Below are 21,505 nucleotides of genomic sequence, written 5' to 3'. Positions count from 1 at the left end.
TTCTCAAAAATTCGATATCAGATCTTAATATTCGAAAGATAAATTTTGATATTTCCAATAAAAAAGAATAAAATTAATATTATATATTATATCGTTCATGTAATGTTTGAATCTGTTTAAATATTGCGATCAATAATACGATAATTAAATGATAAAAATAGTACAAGGTATAATATTTTTAGCAAATTAATAGTTGAATAATCGCTACTAGATCTGAAATAACTTGATTGATATTTCCAGTTCATATTTCATGAGTAAATTGGCACTCATTATATACTTTTATTTCTACTTTGTACTTCCTATGCCATTATCATTGCATTAATTAATTTCTATTAAGTAACAGTTAATAATTATTTAGCATAATTAATATGGCTTTAAAATTCTCTTTAATCATAGATTCTCTTAATCAAGAATGAATACAGACGAAAAAAAGCTTGTTGTATGAATCAGCGTTATTAAATTATCTTTTATTATCATTCACAATAAATAAATTTAAATATTACTATTTCTATTATTTTTATTCTTACATGATGCAAAAATGAAAATAATAGAAAATACGAAAAGTCTAGGAAAATATAATTATATTACAAAATACAATTGCTTCAACTTTCACATATGAAAAAGATAATTTATAAATCGGAGATCAATTGTATGTGTGTAATTAATAAATTTTAATGTAACTTAGTGGCTTATTTCCTCTTGTATGCTTTCCTCTTGTATAAGAAACCATTGGGGAGAGCTCGAAGTGAAAAGAGTATCATTACAAGGGTCATCATCTCTCTCAAGATTGAGGTATCGCGATGATTCCGGGAGACACCCATCTACCCACGTGTATAGATATAATCATGATGAACGTGCCTCCATCATTAGAGATTTTGCATACTGCATGACACAGTACAAGCACGTTATTCGTGCTTCAAGATCTTTCTTTTAATCGGGAATCGACTCTCTCTCCTTGGCAATGAACTTGCTCGATGCTAGTGCGTCTACGGCCACGACACCGATCAGTCCAACACTCGCTTGCTTCTCCACGTTCTCGCGCCTATCTCGAATATCATGCTCTTCAGATTTGGGATTTTTATCGGGCTTGGTTCCGTGGTCACGACCATCATCTACTTCACGCCCGTACCAGGTGAGTCGTAGATAATTATGTCATAGTAGTAAAAATGAAGACGCGTTCGCGCGTATAACGGAAGATGAAAATCCAATTTCGATTGTGGAAACGATTTTCTGCAGAACAATTTGTTTTATATTAAAATTTTAGTTCGTAAATTCATGCAATTACGATTGGCATGATTGGCACGAATTTTTGACGTAGGTTAAATTAAGAAAAAAAATGCTAGATAAAATAATTTCAAAAACTGTTTATATAATGAAATTAATTGATATATATGTCTCATGCCGATTATTCATATTAATATTATAATTAATTATATTTTGTTTTTTATATGACTGTGATAGTGCAACATATTTTTATTAGGATTATGATATGATGTTTTTTTTTTTCAAAATAATATAAGAGCGAATTATAATTTGCATTAACAAGATTATTTACGAAAGCTATCTCTATCAAATTTTGTTTTCTTAATAAAGTATTCATTTGATATATGTATAATACATAACATAGCAAATATTTCTACAAAGATAAGCGCAAATTGAATCTCTATATGAAAGGTGAATGTCCTCAAATCAAAATACAGTTATGTACAGTATGTCTCTTTTAATAAGAACCAGTCTCATTGCCAACAAGATGCTGATCGCAACTATTATTTATCATTTGTAACGTATGCAAGATATTGTCTTTTGAAACAAGTTATGGTAACTTGTTATGCTTTTAAGTATCATTATTAATGATTGGTATTAGCTGAGGAAAAACAAATAGAAAAAAAGGACAAAAATTTTTTTTGAATTTACCATGTAATATAATTCTTTTTATATTTTTATTCTGATTATCATAAAAATATGACGGAGATAATACACACACATACACACAATCGATCAATTATATATTAAAAATATTTTTCCATTAATTCTTTTTTTTTTTGCAAATTTGCAGAAATTTAAACAAATGTTATTTTATTTTTAAATAATTGTTTATATAATCTTTATTTTGCAGTGTCAAAAAATTTTGGTTATACACTTTTATTAAATAAAATAAAATAAAATAAAAAATTTTACACATATAATAATTTACATTTACAATTGCATGGAGAAAAATCACGCATTTTCACTTTCATTAATATAACGTTCCATGGAATCTTATTAAAAATCATTTGCACGCGTATGAGCATGATGCTCTTTACGCTATTAATGATTTCTTAACATTATCTCTTTTCTACTATGAATCTTTTTTTTCGACGATTATTTTACATATATATTTGCATGCATGCATATTATTAGTCTTAATAACACTTTAAATATCTCACACATTTCGTGCCAAGAGCATAATTATTGTACAATAGCATAATTGAATTTTTTCTTGATACATCTTGATATTTTTTACACTATATTTTCAAATATATCCTCAGTTTTTCTGCATCACGTAAGATTTTTACGTGATTATAATTTCATACGATCTATATTAATACTTATTTATATAATTTATACATTTTTATACAGATAACAATGTAAGGAGGAGACACAAACTATACATACAAACTTTCTCTCTGATTAATTATAAAAAGAAGAAAAGGACAAGATACATAGGTCGTATGATAAATATCGTCAAAATATACCGCGATAAAAATCGAAAGTCCAAAGTGAAAGTGTATGGCATTGCGATTACATACACAATTTCGCTTTTCGATAATGCCTTTGTTTCCGCTTGAAAAATGTGATTGAATTTCTTATTAACAATTTAAATGTAACACTAGCCGGTCTAAATATAAATGTCTTTTTTCATGAGTGACTCTAAATGTCTTTTACACTTTCACTTCTTTTACATTTCAAAAAAATATCTGTCATCTGAGACAGAGATTTATTTATCCTTTTCTGACCTTATCCGTCACTTTTTTGATAGTAAATTTTAATAAAATGTAATAATTAAAAAAATAAATTAATAATTGTATAAATGTTTTTCTAATTATGTCGTAATAGTTGAACTACGCAAATTTACGTTATTTGCAAAGTAATTAAATAAATACATAACTGTATTACTATTAACATTCGCAATTATATGGTATATAGTGTTGTAGCATATAAATATTATATATATCTTATATATTTCCAAATATTTAACGACTAACAAAAAATAATTGCAACAATTTTGATGCGTAAACGCAATTTTATTTCTGCAAGCAAATCTATTTCCGCATGATTCGAATCGAATTTCTGTAAAAGTATGATAAATATGTAAGATTCTGATATTAGCAAAACATATATGCGATACTTATCTGAATATTTTTTCGGATTCTGAGAAGTGCGCATGAGAGAGAGACGCGTTCCGCTGAAGTAAATAAGTGAAAGCATCAATTATTACACATGTGTTGGTACATGTGTCGTTTTACTCGCAATTTAATTAAAGAGTAAAGAAAGAGACCATTAGCTATCGGAATAAAACAAATTTCAAAATATCAACTCGAAAATTTTTTGATAAATAATGCAAAACTATATAAAGTATTGCCATATAATACACATATAAAAATAAAAAAAAAATAGATAAAATAATGTCAAAAGTATAAGTAAAACAACAAATTTGTAATGAAATTGTGCTTCATGATAAAAACAGCTGTTTTATACTTCCAATTTGCATCAATAAAATCAGAAATCGTTTATTCTGATGAGAAAAAAAAGAGATGATTTGATTTTCATTTTAATCGAAAGCATTTCTCCTTTATCTATTTAACTGATCTATACATTTTTTTATCGTACGCATACACACCTATTAATCTCCTTTCTAACGTTCTAAATAGAATTGTCTTGATTACCTGATAACTCATAAAAATCGTCAAAATTATTAATAATACGCAGGATGCGAAATGATATCGAGCAAAACACTTCTAAGCATGCAGAGAGATTTCCGCTCGAGTGCTACTTACTTAATTATTGCTATTGATAGAGAAAAACGCTTTGTCAAGTGAAAATAAAACGGTACAACTAGTATGAGCAATATAGAACAGACTGCAGATAGACTAGAGACACATCTTTCACTTTCCAAGATAATTGGATTTTGCTTCATTCACACACACACACACATATATATATATATATATATATATATATATATATATATATATATTCATCGTTTAATAGATTCATGATTAAGTAATTCCACTTTGTACGTCACATCGTTCCATAACTTGAATATATTAAAGTAGATCTTAAATGAGGTAATTACATTACCAATAATCGGTTTATTTTTCCCTGATAGATGGCTAAAACATAAGCTGATAAACATAACAGAGTACTAAGCACTGAGCATAAAATATATCTGAAATCATTATTTATAACAGCGCGGGTGACAACGCGGTTACTTGCAAAGTTAGGAAGTTGTTATTTGCGAAGTTAGGAAGTCGTTACCTACTTAAGGCGTTGCGATATAATAACAGTCACTGAATATGGATTAGATAACATAAATGTCGTTACAGATTTAATTGATGCAATTTTGTTATTGAAAGTATCGCATATAGAAAAAATTTATATTTTTTGCCTTTTAATCTTTGGTTAAATTGTCACACAATTATATTGTATAATACTAATCATTGTGGCAAAGATTTATTTATGTCATTTTGCAGCGGAGCAAATTATATACTCCTTATAATTTTATATGATAAATTACACTCGCGAAGAAGAAATACAAACAAATTAAAGTTGAAACATGATGATTCGCAGTACACGTTATCTTTTCATTTATCTGCTATCTACGACATGTTTTAAAATGTAAAGGAAAAGCTCAAATCGATGTTAATTGTTCCGATAGTAATTGTTTCCTCCAATTACTTTGTATTGCAACTTGCTTTCAGAAATGAAATGCATAGATAAAATAGAAATGCAAAGTCACGTCGTTTCACGAATATGTTCGCTTTGTTTAATTTTACTGAATTATTTTATATATATATATGTATTATTTATTTAATTTTTTTTACTCTCTTTCTAGTAAATCTAGTAATTTTAACATAATTGATATAAATCAATATAGGAAACAAATAAATCTTTAAATTCTTAGACACAAAAAGAAATTTAAAAATTAAATTGAATATCTTAAATAATTATTATAAGGAAGAATTATTATAAAAAAGTTATTTAATTTTGCGATTTTTCGGTTTTTTGCAAATGGAAATTTTTAATATTTATTAAATATCTTAAAGTGATAAAAAAAAGAAAGACATTATTAATATAGCTGTTACATGTTTTATATGCATTATGTATGTATGAATTGGATAATTCATTTCAATCTATAGATATAATTTTTGCCTAATTGTAAATAATGCGAATATTACGTGACAAGATATATTTTGCTAAAACGTTCAAATAATTGAACTCGACGAGATCGTTTCTGCATATACATCGACTAAATACATTAAAAGTCTTATTATTTATCTCTCTCTCTCTCTCTAAACTAGAAAGTTCCGTTCGTTGCAGCAATCTAAATAACAACCTGGTTGTTATCTAAATAAGAATGACCGATAAACGTGAGCTTAAGCATATTCTCGATCTCGACAAGCAAAACGTTACTTGCTTTCCATAGAGAAGTGACCGCAGCACGATGATTATCGTTTCTATCCGCCCATGTGAGTAAAAGTTGATCCGTGGGCATCAGCGAAAGCGAAATCTCTACATTGGCTGGACCGAGGGGATCGAGAAGAAGGAAAAAGGTCGTGAGAGGAAAGTGTTGAGCCGGTTTTTGAGAGAGATGGAACAGATCCCCAGACGATATTGCGAATGATGATAAGTAGGGGCCTTCGGGACGGGCCCATCGGCGAACTTTCACTCGCAGTTATGCCGTTTCTGACACATATTTTCAGATTCGCGTGCGCGAAACTCGAGGCGTTGTTGCGATTGCGGGGATAAGTCCAAATAAAAAAAAAATAAAAATAAAAAACTAGCGGTCGCATATAGATGACTTTGTTGTTCGGGAACGCGGACTCCCGGGAGAGGGAAGGTATGCGTCATAGTTTGTACGATTGAATAGCAACAAATTGGACTTTTTCGTCAGTTGTCTACTGGGTGCGCGACGGTATCCGCGACGACGTCGCGATCGTTAGTCTACGTACCAACGACTGTCAGTGGTGTGGTGATTTATGAGATCTAACCGTCATTTTGTCTCGATCATAATCATCCATAGCTGCCTTTATATCGTTATGCCTCGGTCATCCATTAGCCCTTATTCGATTTTTCGTCAACCGTTGATAAATGGATTTCTGGTTGTTGAGCACTCTCTGATACTTTCCACTCGAATACATTTTGGTCGTAGGATTAAACTACCATGTCGAGTAGTTACACGAAGCCAATCGGAAGTCGATACGTATAGTTATTTTCAGATAAGGCAGCCGATTAATCATTTGGATAGGAAAAAATCTTTGAAAGAAATAACATCGCGAATACAAATTGCCAGTAAAAAGACAAGTCGCATTCTTTTAATGTATCTTTGTTGTGTGTGAATGTATATAACGATAATAGTTATTAAAATATCTATAAGTAGATAAAAAAATTGAAGTTTAAAAAAGAAAATTTTTTTTTAATCAAAGATTGATTTCAATTATATTTCCTGATATTTGGAAAAAGTCTATTTAATAATGTACTGTGTAAAATAAAAGATGTTGCATTGTTATATTTAAAAGTTATCGCTTCAATAATTTCAGACCGCGGACGTAATTAATTTATCTTTGCCTTTGTAATATATATAACAGTAAGTTTTTAACAATGTAAAGCAATTTGAAATGAAAAGCTTTGACGACTATCAAAAATTTATTTTTGTCCAATAAAGTTCTTGAATCATTGATGCAATAACGCAATCGAATAAAACCTCAGACTGATACAAAGCTCAAAGATAGAAAATTATGCAGCTAAATGTAATGGAGGCCATGCCATAATTTATGACGTTTATGTAACGAATGCTCGCAAAGTTATCATAAATGTGTTTATTATAACTTTTGTCTCTCTTGCGTTCCGATCGTTTTTTTTTTTTTTTAATCAAAGATCCAGTTTTCTCTTCTCGCTTCGAATGAGTCTCACGAATAAATGAGCTTCGCTCATTATTTGCTAATAAAGTTTCGATCTTTCGGCAATAAGAAAGAGAAGGAGAGGGAGAGAACGGGAGAGAAATGCTATTCTTGCAACGAATTTCGGCTCGATATTTTCATCAGTCGTTGACGGGGAGCGTGACTGTGTCCGCAATTTTGTTATACCGATTCTAAAAGTTCGCAGTGGTGCAGTGATATAAAGATATCTCATTTCATTTTCACGTCACTTTTGTGCATGATTGTCATTGAGAAGAAATATTTTCCTTTCTTGTTATCTATATCCTCGTTTATCTAAATTATTTATATCTGTCGTATTTAAGAATCATATTACTTTTGTTAAAAGATATCTGTTCAACTTGTAGTGATCAACTCTTGGAATATCAATAATGAATTATCAATTGATGCAAACATAACTTTAATAATGATAAATTGATAAATTGAAAATAAAATGATATATGAAAATTATAATACGTGTAGAAAATAAAAATAAAACGAGATGTAGCATGATTGCAATACATTTTAGTTGATTTAAATCAAAGATATATAAAATTGATTTCAGTTTTAAAAATCTCCAAGATTTTATAAATTTGTCGTATTGATGATTGTAATGTAAACTTTATTTAAAATCACGCGCATATCGCAATATTGAATTAAATTATAAGAAATTGAGTTCAATTCATTTATGTTAGAATTGCTTTGATAACAAATTTTGATAACATCTTATAATTAAAAAAAGATTAATTCTATGTACTTGTTCAATTCGTGTCTAGGCTATAAAGATCTCTGCGATAAAATGGCTACAATGTGAATAGTAATTTATTTTCAATTTTAATTATAACTTTTAGAGATGCGTAATTCCGTTGATATGTATCACATTTGTAACTGAATTACGGTTTATGTGTTATGTGAAAATTATATAAGTTTCTACGAAATATATAAAATAACTTTTATTAATATTAAACAAATATTGTGCTTGATTTTACTATTTTATTGATTTTCGTCTCTTTATCCTCATTATTCAAATTCGAAATATAATATTTTCTTTAATGTATATATTTCAATAATTACTACTTTTATACTATATTCATTGATTATATAATTTTCTTATATAATCTTTTAATAAATTAACATTCATAGCTATGATCACATAGCTATAATCACAAATATATTCACAAGAATATCCTGACAGTGTGTGTTACTGTGTTATGGACAGCCTCCGTTATTATTATGATTAATTATTACTTCAAATTTAATCTTCATCTGTCTCGCAAAAATTGATTGATGAACGCTTTTGGAGAGTAATATTAGAAAAGATTTGACTCAGAAGGATAGCCAAACAACACTTCAACTTTCAATTTCGTTTGTATAATACAAATGATTTTTTTTTTCTTCACAATCGACTTTCTCCGCATTAACTTTGCCATTTTATTATCCTTGACATTAATACTTTGCTTGAAGCTTGAAAGTAACAGAGTCCTCAATACATTCCCAATAAATTTTTTTTTTTCATTTATTAGTAGAAATCTGTGATACATCTCTCTTGTCAATTGAATACTCCATAAATGTATGCATCGTGCTACTTAATAATTGTACGCGCACTAGTTTGCGCCTACAATTGATATAATGGACACATTTTTTTGTATAAAGATTAATTACTCGTATAAATATTTCATCTAAAATCCGTCAATTTTTGAAGCTCACAGGGAATGAATATCGTCACCACCTGTTATTGTTATATAACAACGTTGGTAGGCGATGTATTCTGCAAAGTCCGCTCACCGTCACGTAGCCACTCCGACCACGTATGTTTTACGATGTCTCGTGGTCGTAACTATGATCGTAGCTGCGGCGACATTTTTGCATATTAATAATTACAGGCCTAGTAAGTTGAAACAGTTATTTTGTCAGAATTAAAATCAACACAAATCGTCGCTTTTATGCTAAAATCACGAATGTGCAATTGTTTTGTGCCACACACTATGTATAATGTTTACTTAATATTTAATATTACTTAATATTACATAATATTACATAATATTACTTAATATTAATATTACATAATATTAATGTAACATAATGTAAATACTATGCATAGTGCTTGAATAATTTGAAGGAATTAACAAGAATAAAATAAGAACTTGATTTTTTTGGAGCAAATTAAATTTTTAAATTGCAATATCTCAAAACTAAAATTGCACATTTGTTTTGACGTATGACTGCGCGATGACGTGCAGTCTTGCCGTAGAAAAATTATGTAAATTTAATGCAATGTTTATAAACATTCATTTTAAACAATTTATATAACTCGTGGTAAGAAATTGCTTATAATTTTATTTATGCATCACATATCCTACGTAGATCTTTCTCAAATTTTTTTTATACACAATATCTTTTAAAGTAAATATATATTAATGACATAAATTATTTTAATTGAATGTCACAAAATTCATTGGGCATTGAATTGTAATAATTTATTCGATCAATCAGAATTAGCTTCAAGATTTATAATGAAGATAAATGTCAGGTAATAAAATAATAATGCGCGAAGAGGATTTTCGCGCTTCTTTCTAATCCACTGCAACACTGATGTGTGCCATAATATATACGCGCACGCATCATTAACTTTTCTTTACTAAATAGTACTTTCTATGTGGTTTGTAACTTTCATCTTTGCCGCTTGTCCACTTGTATTTTTTTTTTTACTTGATGGACGAGAAGGAAAACTGCTTTCGCGTCAAAATGATTTTTTCCTTTCTCATTCTTTCTGTTTTTTTCCAGAACAAACATTCCTCTCCTGCGATAGACCATGTCATCACTTGGATTGGCCTATGATCTGCCGGGTGAAACTCACGTTAGAAGTCTTCCAATCACTCAGCAAGTAAGTCCCGTCCATCATTCCATTATGTTTTTTATCAGTTGCCATCCATTTTACAAAATTTATTCCAAACGCGTCATTTGCGCGCGTAATAAAAAAAGAACTTTATTATAAATACACACGTCAGAAAAGGTCAAATGACCCGTCTCATATGCATACAGACGTTTAACTCACAATCAACTGATTATAATGCTTTATATTAGAACATCGATATCTCGATACATATCGGATTTCCAGATTCTTGCACCAAATATTTTTTTTATTTGTATTTCTTTAACAGATTTTTCACATAATATCCATTTTTAAACAATTTTTCAAAAATCTTTACTTGAAGAAATCAAATGTTTAATTTATGAATGTTTCGGATAGCTAATATCAGATTTTAACCAGTTTCATTTAATCTATATTATTTAATCATATATTAAGAAAATAGAGAAAGCAACTCTTGAGAGCAAATCAGATTAATGTAGAATATATCAAGGTTGAATGTTGCGAATGATATTGCGTAATGTTGTTCGACTACTATTTTATAAAATATCTATTCATAATTAGATCTCTGCTATAACAGAGCAAGATTATAAAAGTATTATATTAATTTGATTATATTAACTAAAATTATATTATTTATTACTTTCGAATTTCTACAATAAAATATTAATTTCGATTTTTTGGTAATATCGCTCGTCCGAGAGAACGTGTGCGCGAAGAGAAGCGAATTCTAAAGAGAAAGTTTCCTCATGTAATAAAAAAGTGCACAAGATCGTAACCAACGCGAAGGAAGTTATATACTCGTTACGCGCATTTCACGAAATGATTACATTATAAATACTTTGTTTCCTTTCTTCATGTAGGTAAGTAATAAAAAATGCAAGATTTTGTGCAACCGCGAAGGAAATTACATTTCACGTCACGCACGCGGTATGAAATGATTATTGCAATATAAAAACAGTTCGTTTTTGCGATTGCAACATAGTGTGCAACATCGTTACACTGCTGCATTACGTTTAACTATGCAACTATTACGGGGATAATGCTCGGTTTCGAACTCGTATATGTGACATAACCGTTATGCAATTCTTAATCGATGTATCGCGGAAAATTCTCACGATCAACCGTACGGTCTATCGAAATCAACGAGACTCGAACTGGGTAATAATAACATTATATAATAAAGCGAAGACTGAATCGGTATCTTGGAGTTATTTGTTAAGCCTAAATAAAGCTGTGTAAAACACTGCAAAAAATATCTGTTATTAAATAATACATTTGTTCTTTTTTACTTACACATTCTCAAATCATTCATGCAATCTATTTATATATGTAGATGTCTTATTTATATAGCTGAGAGCTTGTATGATCTTTTTCTCAAATTATAATTATAGTTTCTTCACACTCTTCGTCTATATCTATAAAAAGTTGATGGCAGACAATCTATATGACTGTATGAAATATGTAGATAAGAAATTGCAAAGCTTTATGCGAAAAACAGCGATAAAAGTATTATTTTACAAATATGCGCTTTTACTTTCAGTGAAAGATACAACAGTGATATGGCAGTTCGATCTGCTTCGTGAATATATATTAGTGCTAGAAATCACGATTTCACACAAGTTCCTTACAGATCATGCGGAGATTGTCCCTTGAATCAGACTGCCTGCTTAGCCAAGCATTGTGTTTCCGCGGATGGGCAGAGACGGGGCATCCTTACGGCCAATCGTCAAATGCCAGGACCCAGTATTCAGGTATGACCTCGATATACACTATTGATCAATAGCTCGAGTGCGTTACATTTACTGTTTGAAACAGTAAAATTCTCCGCAAGTGTCGATATTGTCTTTCTACACTATTTTTTAATTTGAGTTTTCTTATAAATTATCTTAATGTCATATTGAAACGATTGAAAAAAGCTCAAAATTTGATATTTACTTATATTGATGCATTGGCTTCAGATGATTTTGTAACATGTAAAAAGATGATATATCTTGTCTTCCAAAGCGAATGCATATATAATTATATATAATAATAATATTATTATAATAGTAATATTAATATAATAATAGTAAATTATATAATAAGAAAATAATAATGTATTATATTATTTTAATGCACATATTGTAATGTAATAATGATTCATATATGTATGTGATGATCTAAAATCTAAAGTACATAATATAACGCTATATATATTTTAAAACTACACATTATTAAAATTTTTTTATAATTGTGCCATTGTGATTTGAGATGTAAAACCAAAGAATGAATTTAATGTTTAACATCAAACTTTAAATTTTACACATAAAAAGATAAGGATATTTTAAAATTATTAATAATAATGTATAATTAATTTTATTATCCGAATGTCCTCTTGCTTTATTATTATTGTTATAATTTTAGAGAAATATTGCATTAAAATGATATATCTAAGTGTAATTTGATCCACGTGGCTTTGCCGACGTGCAAATATACATACAAATATACCTTCATTTGCAATCAGCGATCTTTAATTGAACTTCTATTTTGTATTGAAATTAACTCGCGTGGTGTTTGAAACACGTATACAATATGCAGTTTTAATAATTATTTGCGTTGCTTGAACACGTGGAAATAATCTCGCGCACGTGTCTCGGTTAACTAAGTGAACACTTTGAAGTGAAGCGAGTTTTGCTGGGTCTCTAATTGATCTTCCCCGTAAACGCTGCGAAGCTTTAGAAATGCTGATTAAAGCTAAATTCTAAATCCACATTTTATAGAATCAAGTAATATGCGTGCAATTTTTTTTATCGGTTTTATATTAAATTTTAATATTTTTTTTTCTTTTATAAAATTACTATAAAATATAGCATAATATTAATAAAAAATATAATATAATTAAATATAATAAAATAAAATATAATTGTTCCATAAAATAATATAATATAATATAATATAATTATTATAAGAATATAAAATAAAATTAAGAAAATTAATTAAAGTTGGCAAAACTATATAAAATTAAGTAAAAAAGGAAACAACATTAAAAATAATTATAAAATACATTTATATTTTTGATGATGAAAAATTGAAACGCTAGCTACAATTGCTTTGGTAGCATGCACGTTAACATCCTGGTAAAGATTTCCGACGGATAATGTGTGACTAATTAGCAACTTCCAGACAGGCTTACGCTTTTACAGGTTTGTGAAAACGATATCCTAGTAGTAGACGTCATTAATCGCCTTCCGGGTAAGGCAGTGGCAGTGCATTGGCGTGGACAAACGCAAATGGAAATGCCTTACATGGACGGCGTGCCGTTGATCACGCAATGTCCAATACCGAGTTACACCACTTTCCAATACAAATTTCGTGCCTCCAGTCCTGGCACACATCTTTGGCATGCACATGCAGGTTGACAATTGTCACTTATTTCATATATTATAGATTAAAAAAATATTTCAAAATTTATGCCTACAAATATTTTCTATGTACATTTATTAACATTTATTAAGACTAAATTTGTTTTTCAAGTTTAAAATTAAAAATGTTGAAATTTAAAACGTGTTTACTTTTATTTATAATATAAGTTGGGCTTGTTTTAGAAATTAAATTTAGTCACATATGATGGATTTAATGTTTCAATATCGTTATATGTCCATCACTTGTCACATTATTTATTAATATCATTATCCCATCTAAAACGAATCACACGATAATTGACGTATATGAATTAATCGATTTATTAAAAAAAAAAAAAAATCCAGGCGCTGATGTCACCAACGGCATTTTCGGATCATTGATCGTGAAACAAGCGGACCTTCGGGAGCCCCATCGCGCCCTTTATGACATCGATGACCCTAATCACGTGGTTCTGGTGACCCACTGGCAGCATTCGCCGGAAATATCATTTAACCAGGGTCACGTGAAACCGGCGATTCTTCTGATCAATGGAAGAGGTCGTCAACTTAGTGGACCCACGGTTCCCCTAAATACATTCACGGTCATTCCGGGACGACGTCACAGATTCCGTGTCGCTAATGCCGGAGGCGCCGGTGCATGTCCAGTAACGCTCTTTATCGATGGCCACACGCTTCTCTTGATTGCATTTGATGGACATCCTATCGAGCCGCGGAAGGTTACTTCGATTACTCTGGCAAAAGGTCTGAATCCCGTTAATATCTTCCCGGAAGCTCTATGCTGTATCTCTATCGCGATAAATGTGGGTCTTATATTTAACGGGAATTCTATTATCTGCGGGAAAAAATTACGCATATTTAATTAAACAATTCTAAATATGTTTAGAATTTTTTGGCTTATATTTTCTACACTTTGAAAACATTTTACGCTGCCCGCATAGATTGTAATTCAGCTGTGACTTTATCTTCCTCATTTGATGGCGCTTATTTTTTCCTTCATTGTTTCCACTTTCGAATATCAGATCTCAAATAGCGTCTTACAACTTTTACCTTTATCGAGGTTTATAGCAAGATTATAATCGAAAATTCCAAATATAAAATCGATATGGTGATAATTCAATTTTATTCACGGAAAGCAAGATTTTACGCGATTTCTCGCAATTTCTATCGAGCCGCGCCGAGAATGACGAACGATCTTTAATATTTATTAAAGGTGAAAGAGCGGATTTCGTTCTCAAAGCGAACAAACGCGTCGCTTCCTATTGGATGAACGTGCATACGGCGAAAGAATGCGGAACGAGCACGGTAAATGGCGCGGCCCTGGTCAACTATAAAGGCAGTTCGGAAATTCCGGCGGCAACGGCGGAAACTATCGATCAGCAGGATATCGACGAGATAGGGATGAAACGGTTGGCCGTGACGACAAATCCTGCCGAGTGCGGCGGACAAGAGGGTCTGTGCGTCATGGATATCCAGAATATGCGCAAAATGCCACGATTCCTAGCTATGCCCAGAATGGATGTAACAATGTATCTGCCAATTAATTACAAGATGCAAGCAACGGAACTGATAGGTGTGTGCCAAGAAAAAAAAGTGACGCAACAGATGAGAAGTGAAAATATAATTAATTAAATCGCAACCGTAATTACAATAAGCAGTTAAAGCGAGCAGGCATAATCACCTGAATAAAAATTCTCTACCGTATGTAAGTCTCATTACTTTTACATTCACCGCGCAAATGCGTTCCGTGTTATTAAAATTTTGCTAATGATTATATTTAGCGCACATAATGCGATGTATCCGGTCAAGAAGGAGCGCTTTCACCGTTATTATTTTTCTCTTTAAATCTTTTCGTACGTCTCTTGAGTATTGTCTTGAGCATTAACTTTTTGATGGATTAGAAATTTATCTCTCGATCTCTGAATACATAACATGAGTAATAATAAAATTATTAACATAGTTGAGAGCAAATTAAATTTGAAAAATATAATATATTTTATTTTCCTAGATTTAAACCAATTTGGTCAAAATAAAATTTTTATTTGAAGATTCAGATTATAAGAATATCATATATAAAAATTAAAAAGATTGCGACATATATTTTTTTCTGAAATTTTCTTTGTGAGAAAATTGGTTCTAAATTTGCTTAAAAATATTTGACTGCTAATAAGATACTGATAACAGCTTCAATTTCTCCTAATTATTTGCATAAAAAGGAAAAATCTGCGGATGCATACCATCCGGTGCAAGGAACTGAGAAAATGACGCGCCATTAAAATCATATTAAGAATTATCGAGAATAATGTAATTAATTTCCAATCAAAAGGAGAATCACGCGCGCTCGATTAAATTCAGTATCTAATCACGGCGCGGAGATCATTTATTTTTTGTTTTTTTTAGGTAACAGCGAGACGGAAATGCGAGTGTTAAACGTGGACAACTCCACTTTCACGTTTCCGTCATCACCACTATTGACCCAGGGTGGCGATGTATCGCCGGATATGATGTGCTCCAACCATGACGAAGATAATAATGATGCCGATGATGCTCGCAACGAGAATAATGACACAGTTTCGCGACGCCGATGCCGTCCGGTTGGTCACGGCGCCGCGAATGACATGTGCGAGTGCGTACACGTGCGTCGTATATCGCTCGGGACGACCGTCGAGATAATTCTCCTAGATCAGGGTAATTAATTTCATTCGAGCGTGATCGCAACACAAATGCAACTTGCACAATGTGACACGAGCGTCTCGTGTCTCAGTCACGATTATTCAGATTTTTTTAATCCTCCTTTTCTTATAATCTTTTTACTTTTCTCTTTTCATCTTTGTCCGAAACCCAGTACTTTTTATATGAAATTTGAGAAATATCGGTAAAAAATAGATCTTTTATCTGCGCAAATGATATTCGCATGTGAAAATATAATATTTATCGATATCATATTTTCTTTGCTATATATGATGGATAGAATGATGTACTAAATTTTCCTGTATAAACTGAAATAATGTCAATTTACAAAATATTGTGAAAAAAGATATACGTGATGTGTTGAATTTCATTAAATAATTTTCACACACATAATGATCAATATTCCAGAAATTGTTTTATAATTAAAAATAAATTCTAGAATGTCGAGAAAATATAATTAGTAGTCTTTTCCGCAGAATTGTGCATAGATGCTTATTATATCAATTAGTAATTATTAATCAATGGCATATAATATTTGGGATAATTTTACAATAAATGGGACGACACGAGTGAAATAAGAAGGAACATTAGCGCACAATAGAGCGTAATCTCAACTAAGATATCTTGATGTCCTTGATCTATATTTCACATTTGCCGACATTTACCAAGTCCGGCAATTATTGATTTTGCGTTGTTCTATCTTCATAAATAATTTCCAGCGAGGCGTATATTATTTCTCTTTAATCACAATATTTGATACTTTATCGCGATTATCCGCAATATGTTTTTACATCAGCTAAAAAAGAATCCTGCGACTTTCGATAACAGCGCGGGAAATCATCAATCTTTTTTATAAAATTTCGCAAACAAGCAAATCCATTGATTTGTCATATTTTTCGTCAAATTATATTTTTGTCGATCTATTTAATGAGGACTTTTGAATCTATTAAGCTTATCTTCGTCATAGGAATTTTTTTTGCAATAGTTTAAGTATTAATTTTACGTTTCATGAATGCTGTTTTGATTTTATGATGCAAAGGATTCCATTTATTTGGAAGTTAATAAGTCATCGCTTTGCCATAGGTGGTCTGGACGATCTGGTTTATCACTTACATGGCTACAGTTTTTACGTGGTGGGCGCGAGACAATTCGGTCGAAGTATGTCGCTGCAGGAGGTGAAGAAACTCGACGAGAAAAAGCAATTGTTTGTGCGAAATCTCGATTGTGCGCCAATTAAGGATACTATCGTTGTGCCCAAGTTCGGTGCCGTGGCGTTACGATTTAAAGCCGACAATCCAGGTAAATCTTCATCATTCATCAACTAACAGATTATTTAACATATAATTGTTTCAATTAGATAAAGGATTAATTTGTATTTCTTCAAATAAATGGAAGACAAAAATTTTAGGAAAATATCGAGATCCATCAAAATATTTTTGACGATTAAAAATAAAAAGTTTTTCGCGAATTTAATAAAATATTCAATGGATAATAAAAAATTGACTTTTTTACAAATTATAACAAATAATGACATTTTCCGATAATTTTGTTGAGGAGATTCGGAATTTATCAAACTTTCTAATATAAACATTTAATCTGATAGAAACGCAAAATAGCACTTATATAAGCAACTTGCGCATTTAATCGATAAAATTAAGATCTCTCTAAAACTAAGATCTCTCACTTTCATATAATTCTGCAGGTTATTGGATGTTGCGTGATGAACACGCGGCTGATTGGACTCGCGGTTTGGATGTTGTTCTACAAGTCGGAGAATCTAGCGACATGATTCCTGCTCCACAGGACTTTCCCAAGTGCGGATCCTTTGTCGGACCCGATTACTTCCTTATATAGACTGTTATAATCGCTTAAGTTGAACATGTATATAATTGTATATAACGATAGAGACGGCTTATATATACGTGGATTAAAATTTATGATTTTTTTACGAATTAATATCGAATTATACATCGATCTGTGCATCTAAATTGTTCCCGTCAATTTCGAAAATATAAACCTTTTACTGTATTTTTCAAAATCTCCGCATTATAGTATTTGAGCGGAAACTGCTAGATTAAATGCTACTTTTCACATTTAACTTGTAACGTTTTCACATTTTCAACTTTAACTAACTCAATCTAACTTTGTGGTAAATAAATTGTTCCAAGGATCTCTGCTACTAAAACGTAATGTGCAACTTTATAATTTTCAAGTTTTAATAACCGAGAGCTTCGAGTTATTACGTCGTACTTATAAAGTAACCATGTTATTTAAACCATAACTTCAAACTAGAACTTTAATACGCACGCGATTTTCAACATACACCGTATATACAGTGTTTCCGTTCCTGTCATTCATTTTTATCATTTAACAAACGACGAATGCCGCTTCCGCGGTTTATTTCAACGCGCACATCAGGCGTTTCCGTATGTAGGATGCGACTGAACGTAACCGTCATAACCGCGATTCTCTCCTCTGCGGTGACGGTGAATCCCGAAGGATCAGAGGCTGACTCGTCAGTAATGTCCTGCCTGAGTGCGCTAGACTCGCAGTTAGCAACTCTGTTCTCAGTGCCTGAAGAGATCCTGTTTCTGCGACATAAGGTATTCCGTGAATACGCTAAAATCGCAGTCGGGCCAGATTTCATCCACACGCTACCGTCCTTCGTAATCGTGGCAGCCGCGCTGCTCGTCCTTTGGAAGAATCCTCCGTCCTCCGCGCGGTTCATGGACCTCATAGGCGTGACCCTCATTTATAAAGGTTTTCAGGTACGAGATTCCTAGAAATCCGTTGTAAAACTAGTGTTCTTACACGCGCACGTTTTTCAAGGTGTCAATCAGTTGGCTTATGGTTACCGCGCTTCTATGGTTATGGCTGATCCTTCAAAGAATACTCTACTGCAGTGTCTGGCGTTATTGGAGTTATGTGAGTGGACTCGATATTACTTCTGCTGTACTTAACAAAGAAATCGCTCTCACAATGTTTGAATTGTTTGCTTTAATACATATAAGACAATTTAATCTTTTATATTAAAATAAAAAAAAATAGCTTTCTAAAATTTTCTTCTACACATTATAATCACACGTATAAATATATTATAATATTTATATAAAAATTAAAACGTTATTTAATGAAAGATTTAAATAAAAAGGAATCAATTCAATATTACTATCCAGATTATTAACAATTTATAAAATATTTATAAAAGAGAGAAAGAGAGATACACAAACTTATATAATTATAAAATTATATAATAAAAACATATATAATCATTGCAGGAAACTGAGCATCGAGATATTTCGTACCCTTGGTGGCAACGTGTTTGGTCTTCGTACTATCCTGCACCTATACAGCCGCCTGTGATGTCGGCCTGTTTTATTAGTTGGATAATCGCAATGTCGATCGCAATAATCGCGCTGGGATGCGCAATAAACATTGATCGCTTGGAAATTTTCGTTAAAAAAATTTTTAGTAAACTTCGAGACGTTATTGCAATGACAAAGTCTTACATAGTATGGTTCCAATATAGGTTGGTATTGCAAACAGTATTTCGATTATTTACTATATTCATTTTTGTTTCAGTAATTCTGTTTATAAATATCTTCTCTCTGTTTATAAATAAAAACTTAAATTTTTCTCGTAAACAAATTTTGCAACAGCTCTTATAATGCATAATGTGTGTATATAAATTTATAACTTCTTTTTTGAAACTCAAATTTTATTTTATAGTATTGTATTATCAATTCTTTTAAATTATAAAAAACATAATAATAATAATAATATGGAAATATTTAAAATAATAGATAAATTAAAAAATTAAATTGACAAAGATTAGATTTTTTGTGTATAATAATAATAATGCTTCACAATCAATAAAGTATTTTTTAAATAAAACTTTTATTCCTAGAATGCAACAACTACTTGTAAGTTCCGAGGCAAATGCAGCAACGGATGACAGTGAAATAAGCTCAGTTTGTGACGACGGTCGCTCAGTTTGTGACGACGGTCGCTCAGAAACGTCAACTGATGTGAATGCGGCACGAGGAGACGTACATCCGATCTCTTATGGAACGAATTGGATGCCACCACCAAATTTTTCTATGTTTAAGGAAGCGCAGCGAAAAATATCTTTAAAATCTTTTCACACAGTAACGGGTGTGAACGACGTTCAGGTAATAATGAAAAAAAAAATTTTCTTTTTAACCATATAATTTTTTTTTTTTTTAATGTTTGATTGATGCATTATGGTTACTTTTATAACGATTTTATTTTACTACATTTATCTTGAATTTTCTTCTCAAAATAAAAATAATATAAAAATAGAATAGACTGAATAATCACTTATTGCCGTAGTTATATTATCTTTAGAGAGAAAAGATCCTTTTGTAAGAATTTCATTGAAATTTCAAAGAAATTCTTAATTCCGATAGACAGTTGATGCAATGTAATTGCAATTTATATTTCTTCCAGAATGCCGACAAATCCGCGGCCAAGCAATTCCGACACCGACGTGGGTGTCACACAGTGATACCGAGTAATTCCAGCGAGCAATCAAGTGAATGTTGAAGGGACTAGTCAGTATTAATCGAATGCTCGTTATCGAATGCGCCTTCGGTTAATTGAGTAATGCTAATAAACACGAAAAAAATTTACATGAAGGCGACACGTCAATTTTGTAGATGATACTTAATTTGAATAAACGCCTCGCGAGATGCTATTTATAATTTCAATAAGATTTTATAGTTCACCATAATATTTGTGCGTTATTTTTACACAAAATTTTCTATAAAAATATTTTTTATACAAATAATATATAATGGATCGCGCGCGAGATTTTATTTTCGAGATTATACCGCGCGAACGATATATCATCGAATGTACGCAATAGTTAAAAGAATGCGCAACATCACGTAATACGAAGCTTTCTATCCAATATCAATTATATATTAATAGAATATGTATATGTATATAAACTTTTTATGAATAAATATAAATTTCTAGCATTTGATTGTAATATAAATTTTTCCATTCTTTTGCAATATTTTTTCCGTACAAATTTCTAATATAATAGATTTTAAAAAATGTGCATTAATTTATTTGAAATTTTAAAGTTTTCCTTCTAGTGATAATTTTGTCGATTATTCAAGTAATATAACTTTTCATTTCATTAACAAAGTTTAGATTTCTGATAAAGCAACATATGATGCATTCACCGATGAATCTGCTCGAAATGTGTAATTTATTTCTTTCATAGTTTAATAGAATTCATAGTTTCAGATATCCAAAAATTTTCTATGAAATTTTATATATTTTATTTTCAGTGACAATATTCATATACATAAATATATTTAAATTAAATTTTTTATATA

At 30.8% G+C, this 21,505-nt stretch overlaps 3 protein-coding genes across 7 annotated transcripts in view; 2 read left to right on the top strand and 1 right to left on the bottom strand.

Moving 5' to 3' along the window:
* Nucleotides 1-21,505, bottom strand: part of LOC126851406 (pre-piRNA 3'-exonuclease trimmer-like) — a 119,025-nt gene that overhangs the window by 6,603 nt on the left and 90,917 nt on the right. The window lies entirely within an intron of this gene.
* Nucleotides 1,003-18,088, top strand: LOC126851395 (uncharacterized). 3 transcript variants are annotated; one of them, XM_050595318.1, is made up of 9 exons: nt 1,003-1,132; nt 9,960-10,059; nt 11,678-11,798; nt 13,230-13,440; nt 13,794-14,189; nt 14,659-15,018; nt 15,846-16,133; nt 17,220-17,435; nt 17,839-18,088. In XM_050595318.1, the coding sequence occupies exons 1-9, from the start codon at nt 1,057-1,059 to the stop codon at nt 17,988-17,990; spliced, it is 1,920 nt and encodes a 639-aa protein (XP_050451275.1). In that variant the 5' UTR covers nt 1,003-1,056; the 3' UTR covers nt 17,991-18,088. The 3 variants fall into 3 exon arrangements, with proteins under 3 accessions (XP_050451275.1, XP_050451276.1, XP_050451273.1); XM_050595319.1 differs by lacking the exon at nt 1,003-1,132 and adding an exon at nt 6,043-6,100; XM_050595316.1 differs by lacking the exon at nt 1,003-1,132 and adding an exon at nt 8,882-9,063.
* On the top strand, nt 18,325-21,038 carry LOC126851420 (uncharacterized). Its single transcript, XM_050595382.1, has 5 exons — nt 18,325-18,904; nt 18,966-19,061; nt 19,415-19,665; nt 20,044-20,308; nt 20,607-21,038. The coding sequence occupies exons 1-5, from the start codon at nt 18,518-18,520 to the stop codon at nt 20,700-20,702; spliced, it is 1,095 nt and encodes a 364-aa protein (XP_050451339.1). The 5' UTR covers nt 18,325-18,517; the 3' UTR covers nt 20,703-21,038.

The sequence above is a fragment of the Cataglyphis hispanica genome, chromosome 8 (genome assembly GCF_021464435.1).
Source record: "Cataglyphis hispanica isolate Lineage 1 chromosome 8, ULB_Chis1_1.0, whole genome shotgun sequence".
Lineage (NCBI taxonomy): Eukaryota > Metazoa > Arthropoda > Insecta > Hymenoptera > Formicidae > Cataglyphis > Cataglyphis hispanica.
The sequence above is the reverse complement of the archived record's forward strand: the minus strand, read 5'-3'. Positions and strand labels throughout refer to the sequence as shown.